At 44.6% G+C, this 20,925-nt stretch overlaps 1 protein-coding gene across 8 annotated transcripts in view; it reads left to right on the top strand.

Annotated features, from left to right (window-relative positions):
- Window positions 1-20,925, top strand: part of LOC115160802 (dedicator of cytokinesis protein 9) — a 122,990-nt gene that overhangs the window by 91,725 nt on the left and 10,340 nt on the right. For 5 of the 8 annotated variants that reach the window (XM_029711234.1, XM_029711228.1, XM_029711226.1 and 2 more), the window contains exons 10-40: window positions 217-291; window positions 380-520; window positions 2,078-2,290; window positions 2,413-2,535; window positions 3,010-3,092; window positions 3,554-3,676; window positions 4,057-4,136; window positions 4,282-4,469; window positions 4,769-4,834; window positions 4,950-5,042; window positions 5,177-5,300; window positions 6,546-6,664; window positions 7,529-7,612; window positions 7,739-7,828; window positions 8,897-9,012; window positions 9,764-9,833; window positions 9,929-10,054; window positions 10,160-10,231; window positions 10,806-10,952; window positions 11,108-11,191; window positions 11,291-11,402; window positions 13,044-13,222; window positions 13,320-13,436; window positions 13,528-13,642; window positions 13,762-13,895; window positions 17,486-17,600; window positions 17,822-17,888; window positions 18,027-18,074; window positions 19,277-19,416; window positions 20,304-20,419; window positions 20,727-20,864. In XM_029711234.1, coding sequence (XP_029567094.1) covers window positions 217-291; window positions 380-520; window positions 2,078-2,290; window positions 2,413-2,535; window positions 3,010-3,092; window positions 3,554-3,676; window positions 4,057-4,136; window positions 4,282-4,469; window positions 4,769-4,834; window positions 4,950-5,042; window positions 5,177-5,300; window positions 6,546-6,664; window positions 7,529-7,612; window positions 7,739-7,828; window positions 8,897-9,012; window positions 9,764-9,833; window positions 9,929-10,054; window positions 10,160-10,231; window positions 10,806-10,952; window positions 11,108-11,191; window positions 11,291-11,402; window positions 13,044-13,222; window positions 13,320-13,436; window positions 13,528-13,642; window positions 13,762-13,895; window positions 17,486-17,600; window positions 17,822-17,888; window positions 18,027-18,074; window positions 19,277-19,416; window positions 20,304-20,419; window positions 20,727-20,864 — 3,498 coding nt within the window. The remainder of the gene's footprint in view (window positions 1-216; window positions 292-379; window positions 521-2,077; window positions 2,291-2,412; window positions 2,536-3,009; window positions 3,093-3,553; window positions 3,677-4,056; window positions 4,137-4,281; window positions 4,470-4,768; window positions 4,835-4,949; window positions 5,043-5,176; window positions 5,301-6,545; window positions 6,665-7,528; window positions 7,613-7,738; window positions 7,829-8,896; window positions 9,013-9,763; window positions 9,834-9,928; window positions 10,055-10,159; window positions 10,232-10,805; window positions 10,953-11,107; window positions 11,192-11,290; window positions 11,403-13,043; window positions 13,223-13,319; window positions 13,437-13,527; window positions 13,643-13,761; window positions 13,896-17,485; window positions 17,601-17,821; window positions 17,889-18,026; window positions 18,075-19,276; window positions 19,417-20,303; window positions 20,420-20,726; window positions 20,865-20,925) is intronic. The other 3 variants (XM_029711230.1, XM_029711232.1, XM_029711231.1) reach the window with 1 other exon arrangement.

Here is a 20,925-nt window from a genome sequence, read left to right as displayed (position 1 = left end):
ATTTCCATGGCCATTTGCTGAAGTGCTCAGTGCTTGTGCAGACTTCAACGGCTGGGTTTCCAGTAACAGCCTGGGCTCTAAGGTGGACATCTGACTGTCTCCTAGGAGCACATATCCATGTGTCAGCCCTGAAGAACAGTCTGCCTTTTTCAAATGATAAAAGCAGTTCAATTTGAAAACCTTTTGCTTAAGGAGGTTTCAATTTCTTGTCCTCAGAGTGCAAGAGATATTGAATCGAAAATGAGGAACGAGACCAGATTGAAACTGTTCACCTTGGACCCTGACACACAGGTCAGTAACTATCAAGTTTCCCAAAAGGTATTTGACAATCCCTCCCAGCTCCAAATGTTGATTCAAAATCTCTTTTTTGTATCTTTAGAAACTTGACTTCTCAGGGATTGAGCCTGATATAAAGCAGTTTGAAGAGAAGTTTGGAAAGCGCATTTTGGTGAATTGCAATGACCTGGCCTTCAACCTGCAGAGCTGTGTAGCGGAGAACGAGGAGGGACCAACAACAAACGTAAGCCAGATGTCCTATTCAGAGTCCTCAATGAGTCAGTGTTCAATTTGTACAGTCAGTGTGTTATCATCGTAGTGTATAGTATCTGCTCTGGAGAATGGATTAGAGAGCGAAAGACAGGGGTGGAGGGATCACATCTCTAGCCTACGTCATCACTGCTGTTTGTCTTTGTCAAGACGGAGCACTGGGTTGGCATAGTAACCAGCTGAGAGCCACGGTAATGAAGGCGCTGTCTAATGGAGGGCAGTTTCCTGCTGTCACACACAGCAGGCTGGCCAGTGCCAAGAGAACATGTCAACCTGTTCAGAGAAACACAGACCTGACTGGCACACAGACCTGACTGGCACACAGACCTGACTGACACACAGACCTGACTGACACACAGACCTGACTGACACACAGACCTGACTGACACACAGACCTGACTGACACACAGACCTGACTGACACACAGACCTGACTGACACACAGACCTGACTGACACACAGACCTGACTGACACAGACCTGACTGACACACTGACCTGACTGACACACTGACCTGACTGACACACTGACCTGACTGACACACTGACCTGACTGGCACACAGACCTGACTGGCACACAGACCTGACTGGCACACAGACCTGACTGGCACACAGACCTGACTGGCACACAGACCTGACTGGCACACTGACCTGACTGACACACTGACCTGACTGACACAATGACCTGACTGACACACCGACACTGACTGACACACCGACACTGACTGACACACCGACACTGACTGACACACCGACACTGACTGACACACCGACACTGACTGACACACCGACACTGACTGACACACCGACACTGACTGACACACCGACACTGACTGACACACCGACACTGACTGACACACCGACACTGACTGACACACCGACACTGACTGACACACCGACACTGACTGACACACCGACACTGACTGACACACCGACACTGACTGACACACTGACCCAGACCTGACTGACACACTGACCCAGACCTGACTGACACACTGACCCAGACCTGACTGACACACTGACCCAGACCTGACTGACACACTGACCCAGACCTGACTGACACACCGACACAGACCTGACTGACACACCGACACAGACCTGACTGACACACCGACACAGACCTGACTGACACACCGACACAGACCTGACTGACACACCGACACAGACCTGACTGACACACCGACACAGACCTGACAGACACACCGACACAGACCTGACAGACACACCGACACAGACCTGACAGACACACCGACACAGACCTGACAGACACACCGACACAGACCTGACAGACACACCGACACAGACCTGACAGACACACCGATACAGACCTGACAGATACAGACCTGACAGATACAGACCTGACAGATACAGACCTGACAGACACACCGATACAGACCTGACATAATGACACTGTCAGTCCCTTGTCCAACCTTCTGGCTCACTATGTCATCACAGTGCTCATCTATAAATGGCGTAGACTAGACTGGAGGTTCATTCTCATACTCTACTGTTCAAACTGTTGCTTCATTTGCAGGTGGAGCCATTCTACGTGACCTTGTCGCTGTTTGACATCCAGAACAGCAGGAAGATCTCGTCGGACTTCTACGTGGACCTGAATCACCCGTCCGTCAGACAGCTAGTGCCCAACCCCAGCAGCCCGTACATGAACGGGGGAGGGGACGCTCTGCCGGGGGTGCAGAGGGGGGTCCACGGCCTGCCTGAGGGGGCCATGCAGTACCCCAGACAGGTGAAGAGATATTAGAGATACTAATCTCTGTACAATCTTTTGAGCTATTAATCTCTCAATATGACGATGTGGTTTTCGAGGTTCACTCATATCTGTTATGACTTGGTTTTCTGTCTCCACAGGGAGTGTTCTCTGTAACGTGTCCACACCCAGATATCTTTCTGGTGGCTCGCATTGAGAAGGTCCTGCAGGGGGGAATCACCCACTGTGCTGAGCCCTACATGAAAAGCTCAGACTCCACCAAGGTACGCTCTGTACCAGGCCTCTGCATCACAAAACGCAACAGTCAATTCCCCCACGCTCAGCAAATTTCATTTGATTATTCCACACATAACAAATGAGAGAATCATACATGTCATAAGTGCTGGCTGGTTACAACAACACTCCAAAAGCATTGGTTTTGGCTATACAAATCTGGTTACGTGCTGTTAAAGGGGGTACAACGAGCAGTAATGGGATCCGAGAGAGAGAATCTGAAATGCATTAGGGACCATTTTCAAGGTGCCTGTGTGTGTTTGTGCACGCTTGCGTATGTGTTTCTGTACGCTTGCGTATGTGTTTGTGTGTCCGTGCCTGTTTGTGGAGATTGGCAGGCCTCAGAGCTAACTCAATAGGATATGCTGGAGATATGGAGATATGCTGGAGTGCTGACCATCACCTCTGTCTGTGTTGTCAGACCAGCGTGGTTTCACTTACACACTGTTCCTCTTTCCCACCAGGTGGCACAGAAGGTCCTGAAAAATGCCAAATTGGCCTGCAGCCGGTTGGGCCAGTACAGGATGCCTTTTGCATGGGCCGCCAGGTACTATTCGGTTACTAACCTGAACTGATGTTTATTGAAAGAGATTATTGACAGATGTTTTACCTTTTTGGAATATATTTTCATCAGTAGAGAAATTTGACAATATGTAAGCAACGTCTACTGAATATGGCATCGCTTTGAAAGTATAGAGAACAAAATGTCTAGATTAAATGAAAAAGACTTGGAAAATAAATTTTAAAACATTGAGTTTATTCCCAGGCACAGTAAAGGTAGGGAATTTCCTATGTCTGTTTTTCCCTTTTTGGCACTGGTAAATGTATCACTCTTCAATGAATTGTGGATAAAGCTCACTACCCATGGTGTCTGGAAAGAGATTAAAGGTGTCACAGGATACCAGACCAGGGGAAAAAACCCTGACAGGAACATCAGCAGATCTTTGTCCAGAGACCTACTGGAAACAGACCTGGGTTTTAATGATTCTCATCTCTCCTTCCCTGCAGGACTCTGTTCAAAGATGCATCGGGGACGCTGGATAAAAGTGCTCGTTTCTCCGCCATCTACAGACAGGACAGCAACAAGCTGTCCAACGACGACATGTTCAAACTGCTGGCTGACTTCAGAAAGTTAGTAACCTCCTACTGTCTGCCCTTAATGAGATTCAAAATGTAGTTCATTGTTGAAGTACTATATCTTACAGAAATGTTTAATTTGGATTATTCTTGCTTATTCTGAATGAGTACAGTGTTATAACAGTGGGTATTTCTTAAGCTGTATCCCATATAGAGGTTTGATGGCTTTAGAGACTAGATGGTCAGAGATTCTCTTTCACAATGAAGGCCTGTACCCCAGATGTTTTCCCACCTTAACAAATATTTGGTTCTCCTCTTTGGTTCCGTCTGTTCACAGGGTGGTTTCCAGGAGGCTTGCCTGTTTTCCATCAGGTCCTCCTAGGTAGATGATAACAAAGGCATTAACCGCTGCTTATTTTGCTTCTCCTCCCTAGGCCAGAGAAGATGGCCAAGCTCCCTGTCATCTTAGGAAACCTAGACGTTACCATTGACAATGTTGCCCCTGACTTGACAAGTAAGCACTCCAAACTCAGCTCACACTGGGAACATGAAAGATGAAAGCTGTTTCTTCTCACGTCAGATTGGTCTGATTGTCTGTCGGCTGTTTATTTGATTCCCCCCCCCCTCACCCCGTCTGTTCTGTGTCTGCGTGTACGTAGGTTGTGTTACCTCATCCTACATTCCTGTGAAGACTTTTGCGAGCAGTGAGAAGACGAACATCTTCTTTGAAGTGGAGGAGTTTGTTCCCTGCATAGCCAAGTGCTCCCAGCCGTTCACCATCTACAACAATCACCTCTATGTCTACCCCAGGCACCTGAAGTACGACAGCCAAAAATCCTTCACAAAGGTATAGTCACAAACATTGACCCTACATTTCTGTTTGATCAAATTATGTATACTGTACATTTACGTGAATTTCAAATCATGAATCATATTTTGACGCAGTCTGTACACTGATGTATCAACTCCGCTATTTGCTATTGCATTTCATATGACTGCATAGTAGTGGTAAGGTACTTGTAACTTGTCCAACTTTCTCTAACTGAGAAAGAAACTTTGCTCTAGACAGTACAGCAGAAATGTGTTCCCGCCAGCATCTTCAAGTAGGTCAGCTTTGTTCTGTCTCTCTCCTCCCTCTCCCCTCAGGCTAGAAACATAGCTGTCTGCATCGAGTTCAAGGACTCGGATGAGGAGGAGGCTGTTTCGCTCAAGGTAAGCTCCTAGTCATATGACTCCTTCTGGCAGAGTTCCTGAAGCCACAGTGTCATTTGGTAGCAGAAGAACTGCATACTACTTAGGGGAGTAAACGTACTGTTATTACCCACAGTGCATCTATGGTCGACCAGGAGGACCCCTGTTTACCAAAAATGCATTTGCTGCAGTATTACATCACCAACATAGCCCAGAGTTTTATGATGAGGTACGTTGTTATAACAAGCCAACCTGGCCATCTTTATACAGACAGCTCCAGTCATGATTAGTGAGCAGACGAAGCAGTGGCAGCATGTATGCTTGCTAACCCGTAGGGTGTATATTTTTGTTCCTGTCCCTCAGTTTAAGATGGAGCTTCCCACCCAGCTCAACGAGAAGCACCATCTGCTGTTCACCTTCTTCCACGTCAGCTGTGACAGCAACAGCAAGGCCAGCACCAAGAAGAGAGACGTGGTGGAGACACAAGGTATTTATTTATTTCACCTTTATTTATCCAGGTAGGCCAGTTGAGAACAGGTTCTCATTTACAACTGCGACCTGGCCAAGGTAAAGCAAAGCAGTGCAACAAAAACAACAACACAGAGTTACACATAAACAAACGTACAGTCAATAACACAATAGAAGAGAAAAATCGAAAGATCTATGTACAGTGTGTGCAAATGTAGAAGAGTAGGGAGGTAAGGCAAAAAATAGGCCATGGAGGCAAAATAATTACAATTTAGCATTAACACTGGAGTGATAGATGCGCAGATGATGACGTGCAAGTAGCGATACTGGGGTGCAAAAGAGCAAGAGGATAAGTAACAATATAGGGATGAGGTAGTTGGGTGGGCTATTTACAGATTGGCTGTGTACTGGTACAGTGATCGGTAAGTAGCTCTGACAGCTGATGCTTAAAGTTACAGAGGGAGATATAAGACTCCAGCTTCAGTGATTTTTGCAATTCGTTCCAGTCATTGGCAGCAGACAAGTGGAGGGAAAGGCGGCCAAAGGAAGTGTTGGCTTTGGAGGTGACCAGTGAAATATACCTGCTGGAGCGCGTGCAATGGGTGGGTGTTGCTATGGTGACCAGTGAGCTGAGATAAGGCAGGGCTTTACCTAGCATAGACTTATAGATGACCTGGAGCCAGTGGGTTTGGCGACAAATATGTAGCGAGGGCCAACCAACGAGAGCATACAGGTCGCAGTGGTGGGTAGTATATGGGGCTTTGGTGACAAAACGGATGGCACTGTGATAGACTACATCCAGTTTGCAGGTAGACACCAGACCCAGGATTAGGTTTGCAAAATTCCGGGAATTTTCAATACATTCCGGGAATTTTCAATAAATTCCCTTTTTTTGTTTTCTTCAGAAGTCCTGGTTGGAGTGTTCCAGGGTTCCTACTTATTCCCTCCTGATTTCAGGCAATCCTCCAACCGGAACTGAAATTTTGCAACCCTACCTAGGATACAGCCCTCAAGGCCTAGATCCAGTGTTAAGCCATGCAAATTCATTGTATCCACCCCGTTTCTTTCCATTGCCCTCCCCAGTATAACGATTTGTGTTTGTGCCAGTTTCCATTCTTCCCTATTCTCCCAGTGCTGAGTCACTGTTGGGCGTGACCATAGAGATCCTAGTAAATGAATTAGTTTTCTAATTCCTAATTCTATGGGTATGACACTGCCTGTGAGCAGACTGACAGTCCTGTCTCTTGTCCTTGTCTCTCCCCAGTGGGTTACGCCTGGCTGCCTCTGCTGAAGGATGGCAGGGTGATCATGAATGAGAGTCACGTCCCCGTGGCTGCCAACCTGCCCGCTGGCTACCTCAGCTGTCAGGAGGGTGTCAGCAAGGTAGCGCTCCCTTCACTCCCACAGACACACACACTGTGGCTTCCTTCTCCCTTTCCGTGGCTCATTTCCTGTTTTTATTTTTTTATTTAACTAGGCAAGTCAGTTAAGAACAAATTCTTATTTACAATGACGGCCTAGGAACAGTGGGTTAACTGCCTTGTTCAGGGGCAGATTTTTACCTTGTCAGCTCGGGGATTCGATTTAGCAACCATTCGGTTACTGGCCCTACGCTCTAACCACTAGGCTACCTGCCGCCCCGTCCTTCATCACTGCAAGACTGAAAGAACATAATGGGTTTAAAGCAATCGGATTTAAACCTATCCAGTCATTATAGATCAGTAAAATCGAACCTATTTTGGCCGTGAAAGAAAGTAGAGCCGTGGGCCACAGACTTAACCTTTTGTGTGTAGTGCCCTGCCTGTAAATTAGAGTTGGCACTGTGGGGATTACTTGTTGTCTGCCTCAAGGTTGTGTGAGATGTAATTATCCAATCAGGGAAGGTGAAAGCGTACAACAGTGTGACCAAACAATATTAAGCTAATTGCATGCGAATATATGGCTGAATTATTTACTGATGTGAGTTTCAACTTAATCTTGAGCTTTAGATCTGTTGTCAGCGTTGTTTTGGTTCAACCTACGGTAAACTTAAATGCCTTTCATTTTGTATACGTTTCTGCAACTACCTCCCCCTAACAAGCAACGTTTGAAATATGTCCTACCCTCTTGTGGCATTGCGACACTGACTCCTATCACGGAGTGCTGTTTTAAATACATCACCAATACATGTTGCGTGATCCAGTACATAACCAATGATAACCACTGTCGTTGTTTTTATGATTGAAATATGTCCCATGTCTCACGCAGCAGCATCCTGAAATCAAATGGGTGGATGGAGGGAAGCCTTTGTTCAAGGTGTCCACTCACCTCGTCTCCACAGTGTACACTCAGGTTGGTGTCGTTTCACAGATTAGCTCAGGGACACAACTGACCCAGGATTCTGAAAGGCTTGTTCTCCATTGTCTTTTCTAGAAATCTTGTGTTCTAACATCTCTACCTTTTTTCTTTCCTCTATAGGATCAACATTTGCACAATTTCTTTGCCCACTGTCAGAGCACAGAGTCTGTAGCCCAGGTGGCGGCAGGAGAGCTGGTCAAGTATCTGAAGGTAAAGCAGCAACTGTGGCACCTATGGGTCTGACAGAAATTAGGCTTGTCACATCTCCCCAGCACCTGTCACCCATCACTCTGATTTCCTCAGGATGTTTAGAAATCTGTGCTTGTTTCCTCAGGCTGGGGTGGGACAATGCTAACATGACCCTAGGCTCTAATCCACGGGTGCTCTCTCCATTGTCCCCCTGTGGACATCGACATTTTCTGATGCATCTCTGGGGTGCTCATGTAAACACACTAGTCCACAGCACACAAACAATGGCAAGAGGGTCACACAAGATCAGGATTTAGCAGAGAGCGTTTCACTGGCAGGTTGCCAAATTATTTGGCCGGCTTTGGCTGTGTTAGCGGCCCCTACAAATGTAGGCTCTTAATTTGATCACCTTGTTGCAGGGGAACTTTCCTGCAGTGCAGGAAACACTTTGTGTATTTGGGGTTTAAAAAGGCTTCCGAAGTTTTTAATTTCCACTTTGAAATTTTACACTTGATCTTCTGTTATAATAATGTATCAACCCCTACAAAAATGTCCATTAATTATAATCCACATATTTCACATTTCCTGTTGCCACAGGATTATTTTCCTGCTGTAGCAAACTGGCTCAAATTAAGATCCTAAGTAGCCAGTGATGCACCAGTGCCCTGCTCTGCCTCATTCCAGGATAGACGTGTTTGTGTGATTAACACATGCTTATTCTCAGGTGTGTCCTGTTATTCTGTGCGACTTCCGTTTCCTCTTACGCAAGCTTGTGTTTGTTTTTTTCCCCCACCTCTTTTGGATGTGGGATGGAACTTTCACCCCCTCATAGACTCCGAGACTGATTAGAGCCAGGATGGGAGGGAATGTTTACAGTACGCCACCAAGCATTTACATTGAAGCTGATTCTTGTTCTCATGTAGCCTTGTTTTATCTCCCACTCAGAATAGTTTTATCGATTTAAGTCAATTCTGATCATGCAGTTAACCATGTCTAGATCTTTAATGTGCTTGTGGATGATATTCTGCAGGTTCAGAACACAATGCTTTGAGCATCTTATTTACTGCATTCTACCCCCACCCACCTCAGAGTCTTCATGCTATGGAAAGTCACGTGATGGTTAAGTTCCTGCCCACCACTCTCAACCAGCTGTTCCGGGTGTTGACAAGTGCCACCCATGAGGAGGTGGCCGTCAACGTCACCAGGTCAGTGGTCTGGCTCCCAAATGGCACCCTTTTCCCTATCTAGTTGATAAGAGAATTATCTAATAAAGGTAAATGAATCAATAAACCATGATGAATTATTAGTCATACAGAAGGTTTAATGAATAATCAATGTAATGATCAATGTAGGGATCGATTAGTCTGATTAGTTCCGGAAAGTCCAGGAACCACTGGAGAGGGAAAGAAATGTGTGTATGCAATTAGTATAGAGAGATAGAGAAGCAGATGGTCAAGGGAGTAAAATCTCAGAGAGTTCCTAACCTTGAAGGAAATGAACAGGCTGAGCCAGAAGGTGATAAACAGTGTGAAGTTTATGGGGGTTGCAGGTCACCAACGGATTGTGTGTAAATGCATGTGCTTAAGTTAGCAAGAACTATATAATGACTGTTTTGTTATCCTGACACCAGAACGTTCTCTGAATAAAGCTACAGAAACCTTTTGCAGAAAGCTGAGTCCTTGCCTAATTATTTTAACCCATTGTCTTACAAACCTTGGGCATTAGTCAATGCGAATTGATTATTGATTATTATCATCAAGATACAAAATTCCTATAACACTAGTGCAATACATTTGACTAGGGCCCATAGGGAAACACTATGGGGAATAGGCTGCTGTTATGGACATAGCCATAGACATGGTACCCTGGGTTCTCTATGTGAAGCCTCAGTGTTGACATAAACCACAAACATGTTATTATTGCAGAAGTCTTACACATGCTTTTTGCCCCGTTCAGAGTCATGATTCACATTGTTGCCCAGTGCCACGAAGAGGGGCTGGAACACTACCTGCGATCATATGTCAAGGTAATCGTCATACTGGTCCATTTATCATATGGCACATTTTCTTGTGCTGTGTTTATAGAAAAGCTGTTCTTTTTTTTGTCTCTTTCCTGGTTCAGTATGTGTTTAAGACCGAGCCATACACAGCCACTACCACGAGAACAGTACATGAGGAGCTGGCCAAAGCCATGACTGCAATTCTAAAGCCTTCCACAGACTTCCTCACCAGCAACAAGCTGCTTAAGGTAATAGATAGCACAGCGTTAGTGTGGAAAAGGAGACTATGGACATTTGCATCAGGTTTCATGTTGGCATTGATTTGTATTTGTTTCCGTATTTCTGTTTCGTAGTACTCCTGGTATTTCTTCGAAGCCTTAGTAAAGTCCATGGCCCAGTACTTGATTGAGAGCAGTAAAGTCAAGGTAAGTCTGATGTTGACACTTTACTAAGCCAACTAAGTCTTCATTTTTCTTTTATAGAAATGTCAGCTTATCAGTGATTGTTCCTAACATGCACAGCCATGTGGGCTGCCACATTCCTCCCACAGAATAAAGCACAGCCATAACTAACCATCGCCTCAATGCTATCCACAGCAATCTCTCCTAACCAACCATAGCCCTGAGTTTCCTCTCTGGCATGGCCGTGTATAATCAGGAAGCTGCTGTAGGAACCATTAGGAGTGTGCCACACTAAACAGAGGAAACAGGGACACTCCATTAAGGATTCCCCCTCTGCTGTGGTTTTGTGGTGGTTCACTGGGATGGCCTCTCTCTGGGAATAGCTGTGGTGGGATCAGGAACACAACAACTTGTTGTTGGAAGTGTGTCGCTCTTCAAGCACCACATTGGAAATTAGTGTTGTATATGAATTTCATGTGTTAGCCTCTTGGCCCTACTAGAATCCTAACCAAAAAGGTAATTAAATCAAATAAAAAATGTACTGTAACACCACGAACAGTAACAGCTCTGGCGGTAACAGCTTGTCTCTGTTTCTCAGCTGTCCAGGAACCAGCGTTTCTCGGTCGGCTTCCACCACACGGTGGAGACCCTGGTCAACATGATGATGCCCCACATCACCCAGAAGTACAAGGACAACCTGGACGCAGCCCGGAACGCCAACCACAGCCTGGCTGTCTTCATCAAGGTCAGCTGGCGCCGTCTGATTGGCTAGTCTAGCACCGTTGGTCCTCCTTGTAGTTGGTTCGGGATAATAACAATGTATTGGTGTTAATTAGAGGTTGATGATATCCACTGTTCTGAGCTGTATGTGGAAATGTCCTTTCTTTCCTGTGTCCACAGCGCTGTTTCACCCTGATGGATAGAGGCTTTGTCTTCAAGCAGATCAACAACTACATCAACTGTTTTGTGCCCGGAGACCCCAAGGTAGTCATCATGATTTAAATCATTATGATGACTCATTACAAATGCTAGTCCACCACTATACCTTTTTTGTTTCTTACACTAACGTGCTCTTATTTTCAGACTCTGTTTGAGTTCAAGTTTGAGTTCCTGCGTGTCGTATGTAACCACGAGCACTACATTCCCTTGAATCTGCCCATGCCTTTTGGAAAGGGGAGGATACAGAGATTTCAAGGTGAGCACATTTCTATCATTTGGGCCAAATAAAAGCGAGTGTACGCAGGTATACCAGGGTCATATGAGGTACATCGATTCAACTAGAAGCACAAGGCTTTTGTAATATGAAGTTTTGAGGGCTGTCTGCCAAAGGCTCTTGTCCATTTTTACATAGAGTGTTTCAGCAGATAGTGGATTCAATCGTTTCTCCAGCAGCATCTCGTCAAACTCAAGCACAGTACCCGTACTGTCCAAGTTCTGTCAGCCAAATGTCATAAAGACACGTTACAGTATATCATGTACTGTTCTCTTTGTGTTCTTGCTACCTCTGCTTTGGAATAGAGCTTATTTGTTTGTTTCCACTTTGTTCCTCTTCTCTCTTTTGCCAATTAGCTTTACTTTCTCCCAACATGGAGTCATACAATAATCCTGTAGGTAGGTTCAAGGTGTGCTGTTTGCTTGTCCTGTCAGAAAAAAAAATACTTTGACCCCCTCCCCCCCCCCCTCCCTTTTAATTATGGCCACATGGGCAAAAGAATCCCCTTGAACAACTCAATTGAATCATTCATTCAACAGCGTCATTGCATACATTTGGTGTGGATGTGGAATGATTCATTTGTCTCTCCCATGTCTAATACTAAATGATTTATCTCCATCTATATGAACTGTAATTGGCTGTAAGGAATGAGTTAGAAAATGTATGGGTGTGTGTACGTTTTAATTCTTTGGACTACAAAGCGTTCTTATTTCTGTGACAAGGGTTTGGATTGTGCAACTATAGCATTAGGTTTGTACTTGAGGGCAAACAATTTTTTTCATTTTTTTCCCCCTTTTTTTCCCAATTTGATTTCAATTTAACATTTCGGAGGTGTTTACATTTAAAATGTGCATGTAAACCAATTACAGCTCATATTGAGGCTAACAGTGGATGTGACATTATATCACCATTTCAGTACACCTTCTGTGTGTCACTTGTGATTTGATTTGACTTGTGCCTCATGCTCTGTGACGCTCAGTTTATTTGCCAGTCTGTTACCCATAACAACCAGCCTGCTTGCTAACTGTATCTGTTTATTCACTGCCTGGTCCCTGACTCCTTTAGACTCATAATTACCAGACAAATTGCCGATCTGTGTAGCAAAACAGAATGTAAGCTCGTGAGCCTTCCAGGATGGTTGTACGAGGTTATGACTCCTGTCTGGTTGTCTATTTTGACTGATAATCTCTGTTATATACATTTTATTGTAATACAACCACTCTTCTTTTGATTTTAGTTGTTGCGTATTTTTTTTATTGTATCTAATCAATTATCATAAGTGATCATGAAAATGTAATCATATAGTAGCTCACTGTAACCAATATGTGTTATCCTATCCTTACGCAAATAGATTATCAGCATGGATTGGGGTTGTTTTGTTGTTGGTTTGTTTGAATACTTTATCTTGTTGGAAAAGTTTCTCAGCGTTGGAAATAGTTTTGTGGACCGGATTACAATCTTTATTAGAGTTCAAGTGCAGTTGAACTTCATTCGGATGGCGCCAGTCTATTTAAGGGCAAAGGTCGGCTCAGTGCTACACTGGTGATATTGTTTACATCGGGGCAGATAGTTTAGGTTCAGGACTTCCTCCTAAAGTTTGTCTCCTGTCTGTCCTCCTTCCAGACCTCCAGTTGGACTACTCGCTGACAGACGACTTCTGTAAGAACCACTTCCTGGTTGGGTTGCTGCTGCGGGAGGTGGGCGGGGCCCTGCAAGAGTTTCGAGAGATCCGTCAGATATCCATCCACGTGCTCAAGAACCTGATGGTCAAGCACACCTTTGACGAACGCTACACCTCCAAGGTAAGCAGACAAATTCTCCCCACCTCTTTCCTCTAGTCGTTTTGAAATTCATCATAAGGGACAATGAAGTTTAATCAGAGCTTTATCTCTGTTTCAGAGCCAGCAGGCTAGGTTGGCAACTCTCTACCTGCCCCTGTTCGGTCTGCTCCAGGAGAACGTCAACAGGCTTAATGTGAAGGAAGTCTCCCCATTCATCATCAACCACTCCAACAATGTAAGGCTGACATCTAGTGGCTGGCTACCACCACAACTCAAAGCCCTACCTGTAAATGTTTGACTTTACTAATGGTCCATTTTCCTTTCAGAATGGAAGAGATGACCCACTCCTGGGCAACTCCATGATGATGACGCCTCCACGCTCCAGTACTTTGTTAGACAACAGTTTGCACAAGGATGTGTTTGGGGTTATCTCTGGCACCGGTGAGATTCAGTCTGCTTTTGGCAGGCAACGATATGACACTCGACTCATGTTGTCCCGTGGCGGTTGAGCGACATGCGGGCCATGAGTTTAACTGTGCTGTTGTCTTTGTGTTCTCCAGCCTCCCCCCACGCGTCCTCCACCCCCAACATTAACTCTGTCCGCCACGCTGACTCCCGGGGCTCCCTCATCAGCACTGACTCTGGCAACAGTCTTCATGAGAAGAGCAATGATAAGACCAACTCCCTGGACAAGGTACAACTCCATGGAGTCATAGTACAGCCACTGTCATGGACCATTACTTAAAGTTGATCATTTCTGCTTTAACTTATTGAGGGTGTAGCCTATGCCTGTTGTATGTGTTCTACTGGCACATGACCTCCATCAGGATATCAGATCACGGCAGTGCTGTTAGTCCATTTGGGCTAGAAATAAATCTGTACGGGTCAATATGAGTTTAGCAGCTATTCAGTGAATGAGATTTAGGCCACGTATTTAGTTGAGGATGTTTCATGCATCCTTTTCTGTGTTTCTCACTGACACATAAGAGGTGCATCCATTACGGTGGCAAGAAAAAGTATGTGAACCCTTTGGAAATACCTGGATTTCTGCATAAATTGGTCATAACATTTGATCTGATCTTCATCTAGGTCACAACAATAGACGAACACAGTCTGCTTAAACTAATAGCGCACAAACAATTATACGTTTTCATGTCTTTATTGAACACACCGTGTAAACATTCAGTGTAGGGTGAAAAGGTATGTGAACCCTTGGATTTAATAATTGGTTGACCCTCCTTTGGCAGCAATAACCTCAACCAAACATTTTCTTTAGTTGAGGATCAGACCTGCACAACGGTCAGGAAGAATTTTGGACCATTCCTCTTTCCAAAACTATTTCAGTTCAGCAATATTCTTGGGATGTCTGGTGTGAACTGCACTCTTAGGTCAGACCACAGCATCTCAATCGGGTTGAGGTCAGGACTCTGACTGGGCCACTCCAGAAGGTGTATTTTCTTCTGTTGAAGCCATTCTGTTGTTGATTTACTTCTGTGTTTTTGGTCATTGTCCTGTTGCATCACCCAACTTCTGATGTGCTCCAATTGGCAGACAGATAGCCTTACATTCTCCTGCAAAATGTCATGATAAACTTGGGAATTCATTTTTCCGTCTGATTGCAAGCTGTCCAGGCCCTGAGGCAGCAAAGCAGCCCCAAACCATGATGCTCCCTCCACCATACTTTACAGTTGGGATGAGGTTTTGATGTTGGTGTGCTGTGCCTTTTATTCTCCACACAGTGTTGTGTGTGTTCCTTCCAAACAACTCAACTGTAGTTTCATCTGTCCACAGAATATTTTGTCAGTTGCACTGTGGAACATCCAGGTGCACTTCTGCAAACTTCAGACGTGCAGCAATGTTTTTTTTGGGCAGCAGTGGCTTCATCCGTGGGATCCTCCTATGAACAGCATTCTTGTTTAGTGTATTACCTATCGTAGGTTGTTAGCATGTTCCAGATATTTCTGTAAGTCTTTAGCTGACACTCTAGGATTCTTCTTAACCTCATTGTGCATTCTGCGCTGTGCTCTTGCAGTCATCTTTGCAGGAAGGCCACTCATAGGGAGAGTAGCAACAGTGCTGAACTTTCTCCATTTATAGACAATTTGTCTTACTGTGGACTGATGAACATCAAGGCTTTTTTAGAGATACTTTTGTAACCCTTTCCAGCTTTATGCAAGTCAACAATTCTTAATCTTTGGCCTTCTGAGATATTTTGTTAGAGGCATGGTTCACATCAGGCAATGCTTCTTGTGAATAGCAAACTCACATTTTGGGAGCATTTTTTATAGGGCAAGGCAGCTCTAACCAACATCTCCAATCTCGTCTCATTGATTGGACTCCAGGTCAGCTGACTCCTGACTCCAATTAGCTTTTGGAAAAGTCATTAGCCTAGGGGTTCACATACTTTTTCCAACCTACACTGGGAATGTTTAAATGATGTATTCAATATAGACAAGAAAAATACAATAATTAGTGTGTTATTAGTTTTCTATGTTTGTCTATTGTTGTGACTTCAAATGTTATGACCAATTTATGCTGAAATCCAAGTAATTCCAAATGGTTCACATACTTTTTCTTGCCACTGTATACCTGTGACAGTTGTGAGGTTACCCCCTATTAACTTGTGGTTGTACCATTGACTCCTCCACCCATCCACACACTCCTGCTGCTGGCAGAAGGAGAATATGAGGCGGAGACACTCTGCCAACGTGCTGCGCTTCTTTTCCGAGCCCGAGGACTCCGTGCTTTCCATTCGCTCCAAGCGCGCCACCATGGACTTTTCCCTGCTCACTGTCCCCAGTGTCTCAGAGAATCATGTCCCGCATCACACCACCACTCCACTCCAAGTACAGAATACCAATAAACCTCCCTCACCCCTCGCTTCCTCCCAAGAGTGTCCCATCTGGGAGTGTGTGTGAGAGAGTGTGTATGTGTGTTTTAGTCTTTGCCGAGTTCCTTTCTTTGCCAGGCGGATGATACAGTTTCGTCTCTGGTGCCATGAAGCTCAGCTACTGTGCGGCTTCATGGGACTTTCTGTAGGAGTGATACACACAGCTACTGTGTGGCTTCATGGGGCTTTCTGTAGGAGTGATACACACAGCTACTGTGTGGCTTCATGGGGCTTTCTGTAGGAGTGATACACACAGCTACTGTGTGGCTTCATGGGGCTTTCTGTAGGAGTGATACACACAGCTACTGTGTGGCTTCATGGGGCTTTCTGTAGGAGTGATACACACAGCTGGAGCCTCTATTTTTTTTATCTCGCTCACATGTGCTGTGTGACTTTTCTATCTAAGTCTGTAAGAGTTCTGAAGACCAGTTTTTGTAGGATCTTCCCTTTCTTTGTGTTATGTTTCTCTCAATTTTATTTCCACAGTTTTCTCTTTTTGAATGATACTCTGAGGAGACAGTTAGCCAGAAGGGGAAAGAAAAACATGAATGTGTAATATCTGCTTAATTTTTAGTCTGTGAATGATACCCATCTAGTATATTTCCAATTATAAATCTTTCTTAATAAATAATGCATGCAAATGATCGCCTACCCTCTTCAGTCAAGTTCCCAGACTTATTTGGGGCAGCTAAATTTAGCTGCTAACTTTCTCTGTCAACACTCCTCCAAGACAAGACGTAGCTTCAGTCTTTCCGTGAGGTCATCCTCAGTTAGGAGTTCTGGTCTAGACTAACTCACCGCTGGCAACGGAAGACGCTGTATTCCGCCAAACCCACGCTGTGGTATAACTCCTGGTTCCTGCTCCCTGCTCTCTGTCCCGGCTTGGAGAATTCTAGTGATTAGGCCCTGCATGTAGAGCTGATCTGGCAGTCTCACCCACGTCTAGAGGCCAACAGGGCCTGAGTGACTGACTCCATTAGTGTAGTCATACTGCACCGTGAGTCATACTACATGTTTATCAGCACATCGTATCACATGAATACTAATGTATAGGATGGAGATGTACTGAAGGGCAATTTAGTATTACATAATAATGGCAATGATAAACTCTCAAATTTTTTTGTGTTTGCTGATGAATGTACATTCATCAGCGTTCAATATTTTAAATTTCCTAGTTTTTTTTCTACCCGTTTTGCCTTTTAGAACATGGACGGATTAAGATTAGATGAAAAAGTAGACAACAAAATGGTAAATATGTCAACAAAGACAGGAATAGGACAAATACTACAAATCTCCCAATAGCATTATGCTGTGAATAGAGCAGTGCAACAGGGCATAAGTAGAGTGTTGTAGTGTATTCCAGCTGATCTCTGACCAGCGCGTCTGTCCCTCAGAACCAGCCAGCCTCAGCCCTGGGCAGCAGCCTACTGCGCTGTGACAAACTGGACCAGGCTGAGATCAAGAGCCTGCTCATGTGCTTCCTGCATGTCCTCAAGAGCATGTCTGAGGGTAAGACCACACCTCTCTCTAGTGCAAGTACATGATTATATGGTCTTTTGTGGGGGGGGGGTAGGATATGCTTAGTGACCCGTGTTTTCTACAGCCAGTAGTTTCCCCAAGACTACATCCCACATGACACCCTATCCTCTATTTAGTGCACTGCTTTTGACCCAGTGCCATTCGGGACGCAGCGCAGGTGACTCTCTAACTCCCTTCTATCCTTCGTTCAGATGCTCTGTTTACATACTGGAACAAGGCCTCGTCTGCTGAGCTCATGGACTTCTTCACACTAGTAGAGTAAGAAGTGAACTCGGCTTGGCCGTGTTGTCGTTGTCCTGATGATACTCCATACCATTTACCGTGCATATCAGGGATGTTTAAGCGTCCTCTGTCCACATTGAGTAACGATGAGTCTCCCAACGTTTTTGTTTCCAGGGTGTGTCTCCATCAATTCAGATACATAGGAAAAAGATCCATCGCAAGGTAATGTTGTCAGAATGGCTCAATTAGTTGTATGTAGCTCGTATGTAATACCTGAATATGACACTACTCTACGTTCATAATTTATTACACTTTCATATATTTTATGTTTATAGTATTGTTTATATAATTGTGTTGATTCAAATGTTATGTTAATGTTGTGTGAATATTGTCCAACCATTTTTAGTGACATGATATTGTGCTATTTTAAGGTATAGGAATGAATGTCGTTTTGTAGTAACACCTGAGACCAGAACACAAACCTGTGACTGATATTTCTACCAATAGGCCCAAAACAGTACTAATGTGTGGTTTGTTGAGCTTGGTTAACATTGTGTGTACAGTAAATCCCCTGAAACACTACACCTTATAAACACACTATCCAGTACGCTCATAATTTGCCTTTGGACTCTGGCACACACATTCTCTGTGGGAGCTCTGCGCCGGACACACTGATGGCTATGGGTCTCTCACTCCACTCTCTCTAACCCACCACCACTCTCTCTGTTTTTCTGTTCATTTAAATGCTGGCAAGTTTAATATAGTTTAAAAAAACATGGCTCCTGCCCCCTCCTGCTTGGGTAAGACTAGAGGTGGAATTAACTCTCCTATACTAAAAGCATGTTGTCTTCTCTCTTTTCTCATTGGCCATCTTATAACAGCACACAACTGATTGGGCATGTAATAGCACCTCACTACTCTACCCTGACATAAGCGTCACCGTATATAGTGTCCGTCACTGTCATGTGCATGCGCTGGCTTCTGCTGCTACTAACTGCTGTAATGCTGATCTGGCACTGTCTGACCCATCGCATGAGAAACACCCTTCTCTGAATCGCCTCACAACTATGCTTTTACTTCTCAACACTGAATCAAGACTGTATAGATGATCACAAATGGGAAGAGTAGCAGTCTGTTAAATTAGCTCAAAGATGCTCCAAATATACCTAGAGCAGACATGTCCTAGAGGTGCGTTGATTTTCTCTTTAACCCTATTTCTAGCCTGGGAGACAGTTTATGATTAAGACGACCACAAAGGAGTCTTAAACTGATCTGGTTACCAGGCTATACAGTATATTCTACCAATTTTTTTTAAAATCAATAGAATAGTTAGGTATGTGTAATATCCAGTCTAACCTGCTTGACTAACCCTGGTCCTGCTGGTAGTGAGCCACTCGTCTAACAGTGTCCTGTTTCCTCATCAGGAACCAGGAAGGGGTGGGACTCGTAGCAGCACATGAGCGGAAGTCTCAGACTCTGCCTGTGTCCCGTAACAGGGCGGGAATGATGCATGCCCGCTTACAGCAACTCAGCAGCCTGGATAACTCATACACTTTTAACCACAGTAAGTGCCCCCAAACACCCACCTCTAAACCAAAGGCCCCTCTGCTCCTCCCTCTGTAGTCAGTCATCATCATCTTCCTCTTCATTAGAATCATGTGTGCCAAACCCAAGTCCAAAGTCAGCCGTTCTAGAGCCGTCCATGGATGTTGTGGTTTTGAGGGAATAAAAGTTAGGGGTTTTATCCTAGAGTACATGAACCCTTGGGTTGAAGGGATGGTTTTCATCGGGCCAAGTTCACTGTGTAACGTTATACTGACTTCACCGAGAGCAAAAGAGATTCAACTCTATAGTATAGGGTGTCTGTTACATGATTCCCTTTAATGAAGTGGATTTCTTTGTGTTTTCAGTGTAAGAAAGATTTCAAGTGTTCTTGGAATAGCTGTAGACCATGGTAAGAATGTATCAGGTCAACGACAGGCAGCTTACAGACTATTAGCGCTGTTCATCTGGTTGAATTAAGAGCATGCCATTTTAGCTGAGAATGAGCCATTTTAAACCCTCTGATCCCTCTATCCTGTTCATTTCTGTTCCCCTAACTCATTTCATTGTATTCAAACCTCTGAAAAATCACAAGTTCAATGCATTTTGTTTTCAACTCCACGGAATATTATTTCCTCCTCTGAAGCAAGGTTTTCTACCTTGATACTAATGATGACTATTCTCTCTGACTGTATTGTAATGATTACTCACGAGGGCATTTATGCGGCCCTGACTCAGTCTGCAGATCAAATGGCACGCTATTCCCTATACGAGAGCCCTATGGGTCCTGTTTAAAAGTAGTGCACTAAATAGGGAATAAGGTGCAATTTGAGACTCAGTCAGAGCAGCATAAGAATTTAGGGGTGATTTGAAAATGCTCCAGCAGTGTGGTGTGTGTGTACCCTGCAGCCTATAGCCACTCTGATGCTGACGTGGTGAACCAATCGGTCCTGGAAGCTAACATTGCCACGGAGGTCTGCCTCACCGTGCTGGACACTCTCAGCATCTTCATCATGGGATTCAAGGTACACTCCTAGCTGTGGTTTCTGTTGGTTATAATAAGCGGTCCTCAACATGTAAAAGTAATCTCAATGCCTTACTAATGTGATTATGTTATCTCAAAGTTGAAACTCCCTCTTCAGTTTTGCCTTACCAATCACTGACAAGAACGCAATCCTGCTTGTGTACATACATACAGTACATGCGTTTGATATGCCTTGTTTGTGATTTTATTGGATATGTCACCTTTTTCCCCACTTCTTGCTTGATGTTGTCTGTTACTGCCAGTCCCCTGGCTTTTGAAGATGAATGTCTGTACTTGTATGTCTTTAGACCCAGCTCTGTTCGGACCATGGCCACAACCCGCTCATGAAGAAGGTGTTCCAGGTGCACCTCTGCTTCCTGCAGATCAACCAATCAGAGACGGCCCTCAAGCAAGTCTTCACCTCGCTGCGCACCTTCATCTACAAAGTAAGGAGGCCAGTGGTCCTCAACACTTCGCAGTAGTGAAGTGTTTTTCTCTCCCTGTCTT

Source organism: Salmo trutta, chromosome 24 (genome assembly GCF_901001165.1).
Source record: "Salmo trutta chromosome 24, fSalTru1.1, whole genome shotgun sequence".
In the NCBI taxonomy this organism is placed as follows: Eukaryota; Metazoa; Chordata; class Actinopteri; order Salmoniformes; family Salmonidae; genus Salmo; species Salmo trutta.
This window is presented reverse-complemented; position numbering and strand designations above follow the sequence as displayed.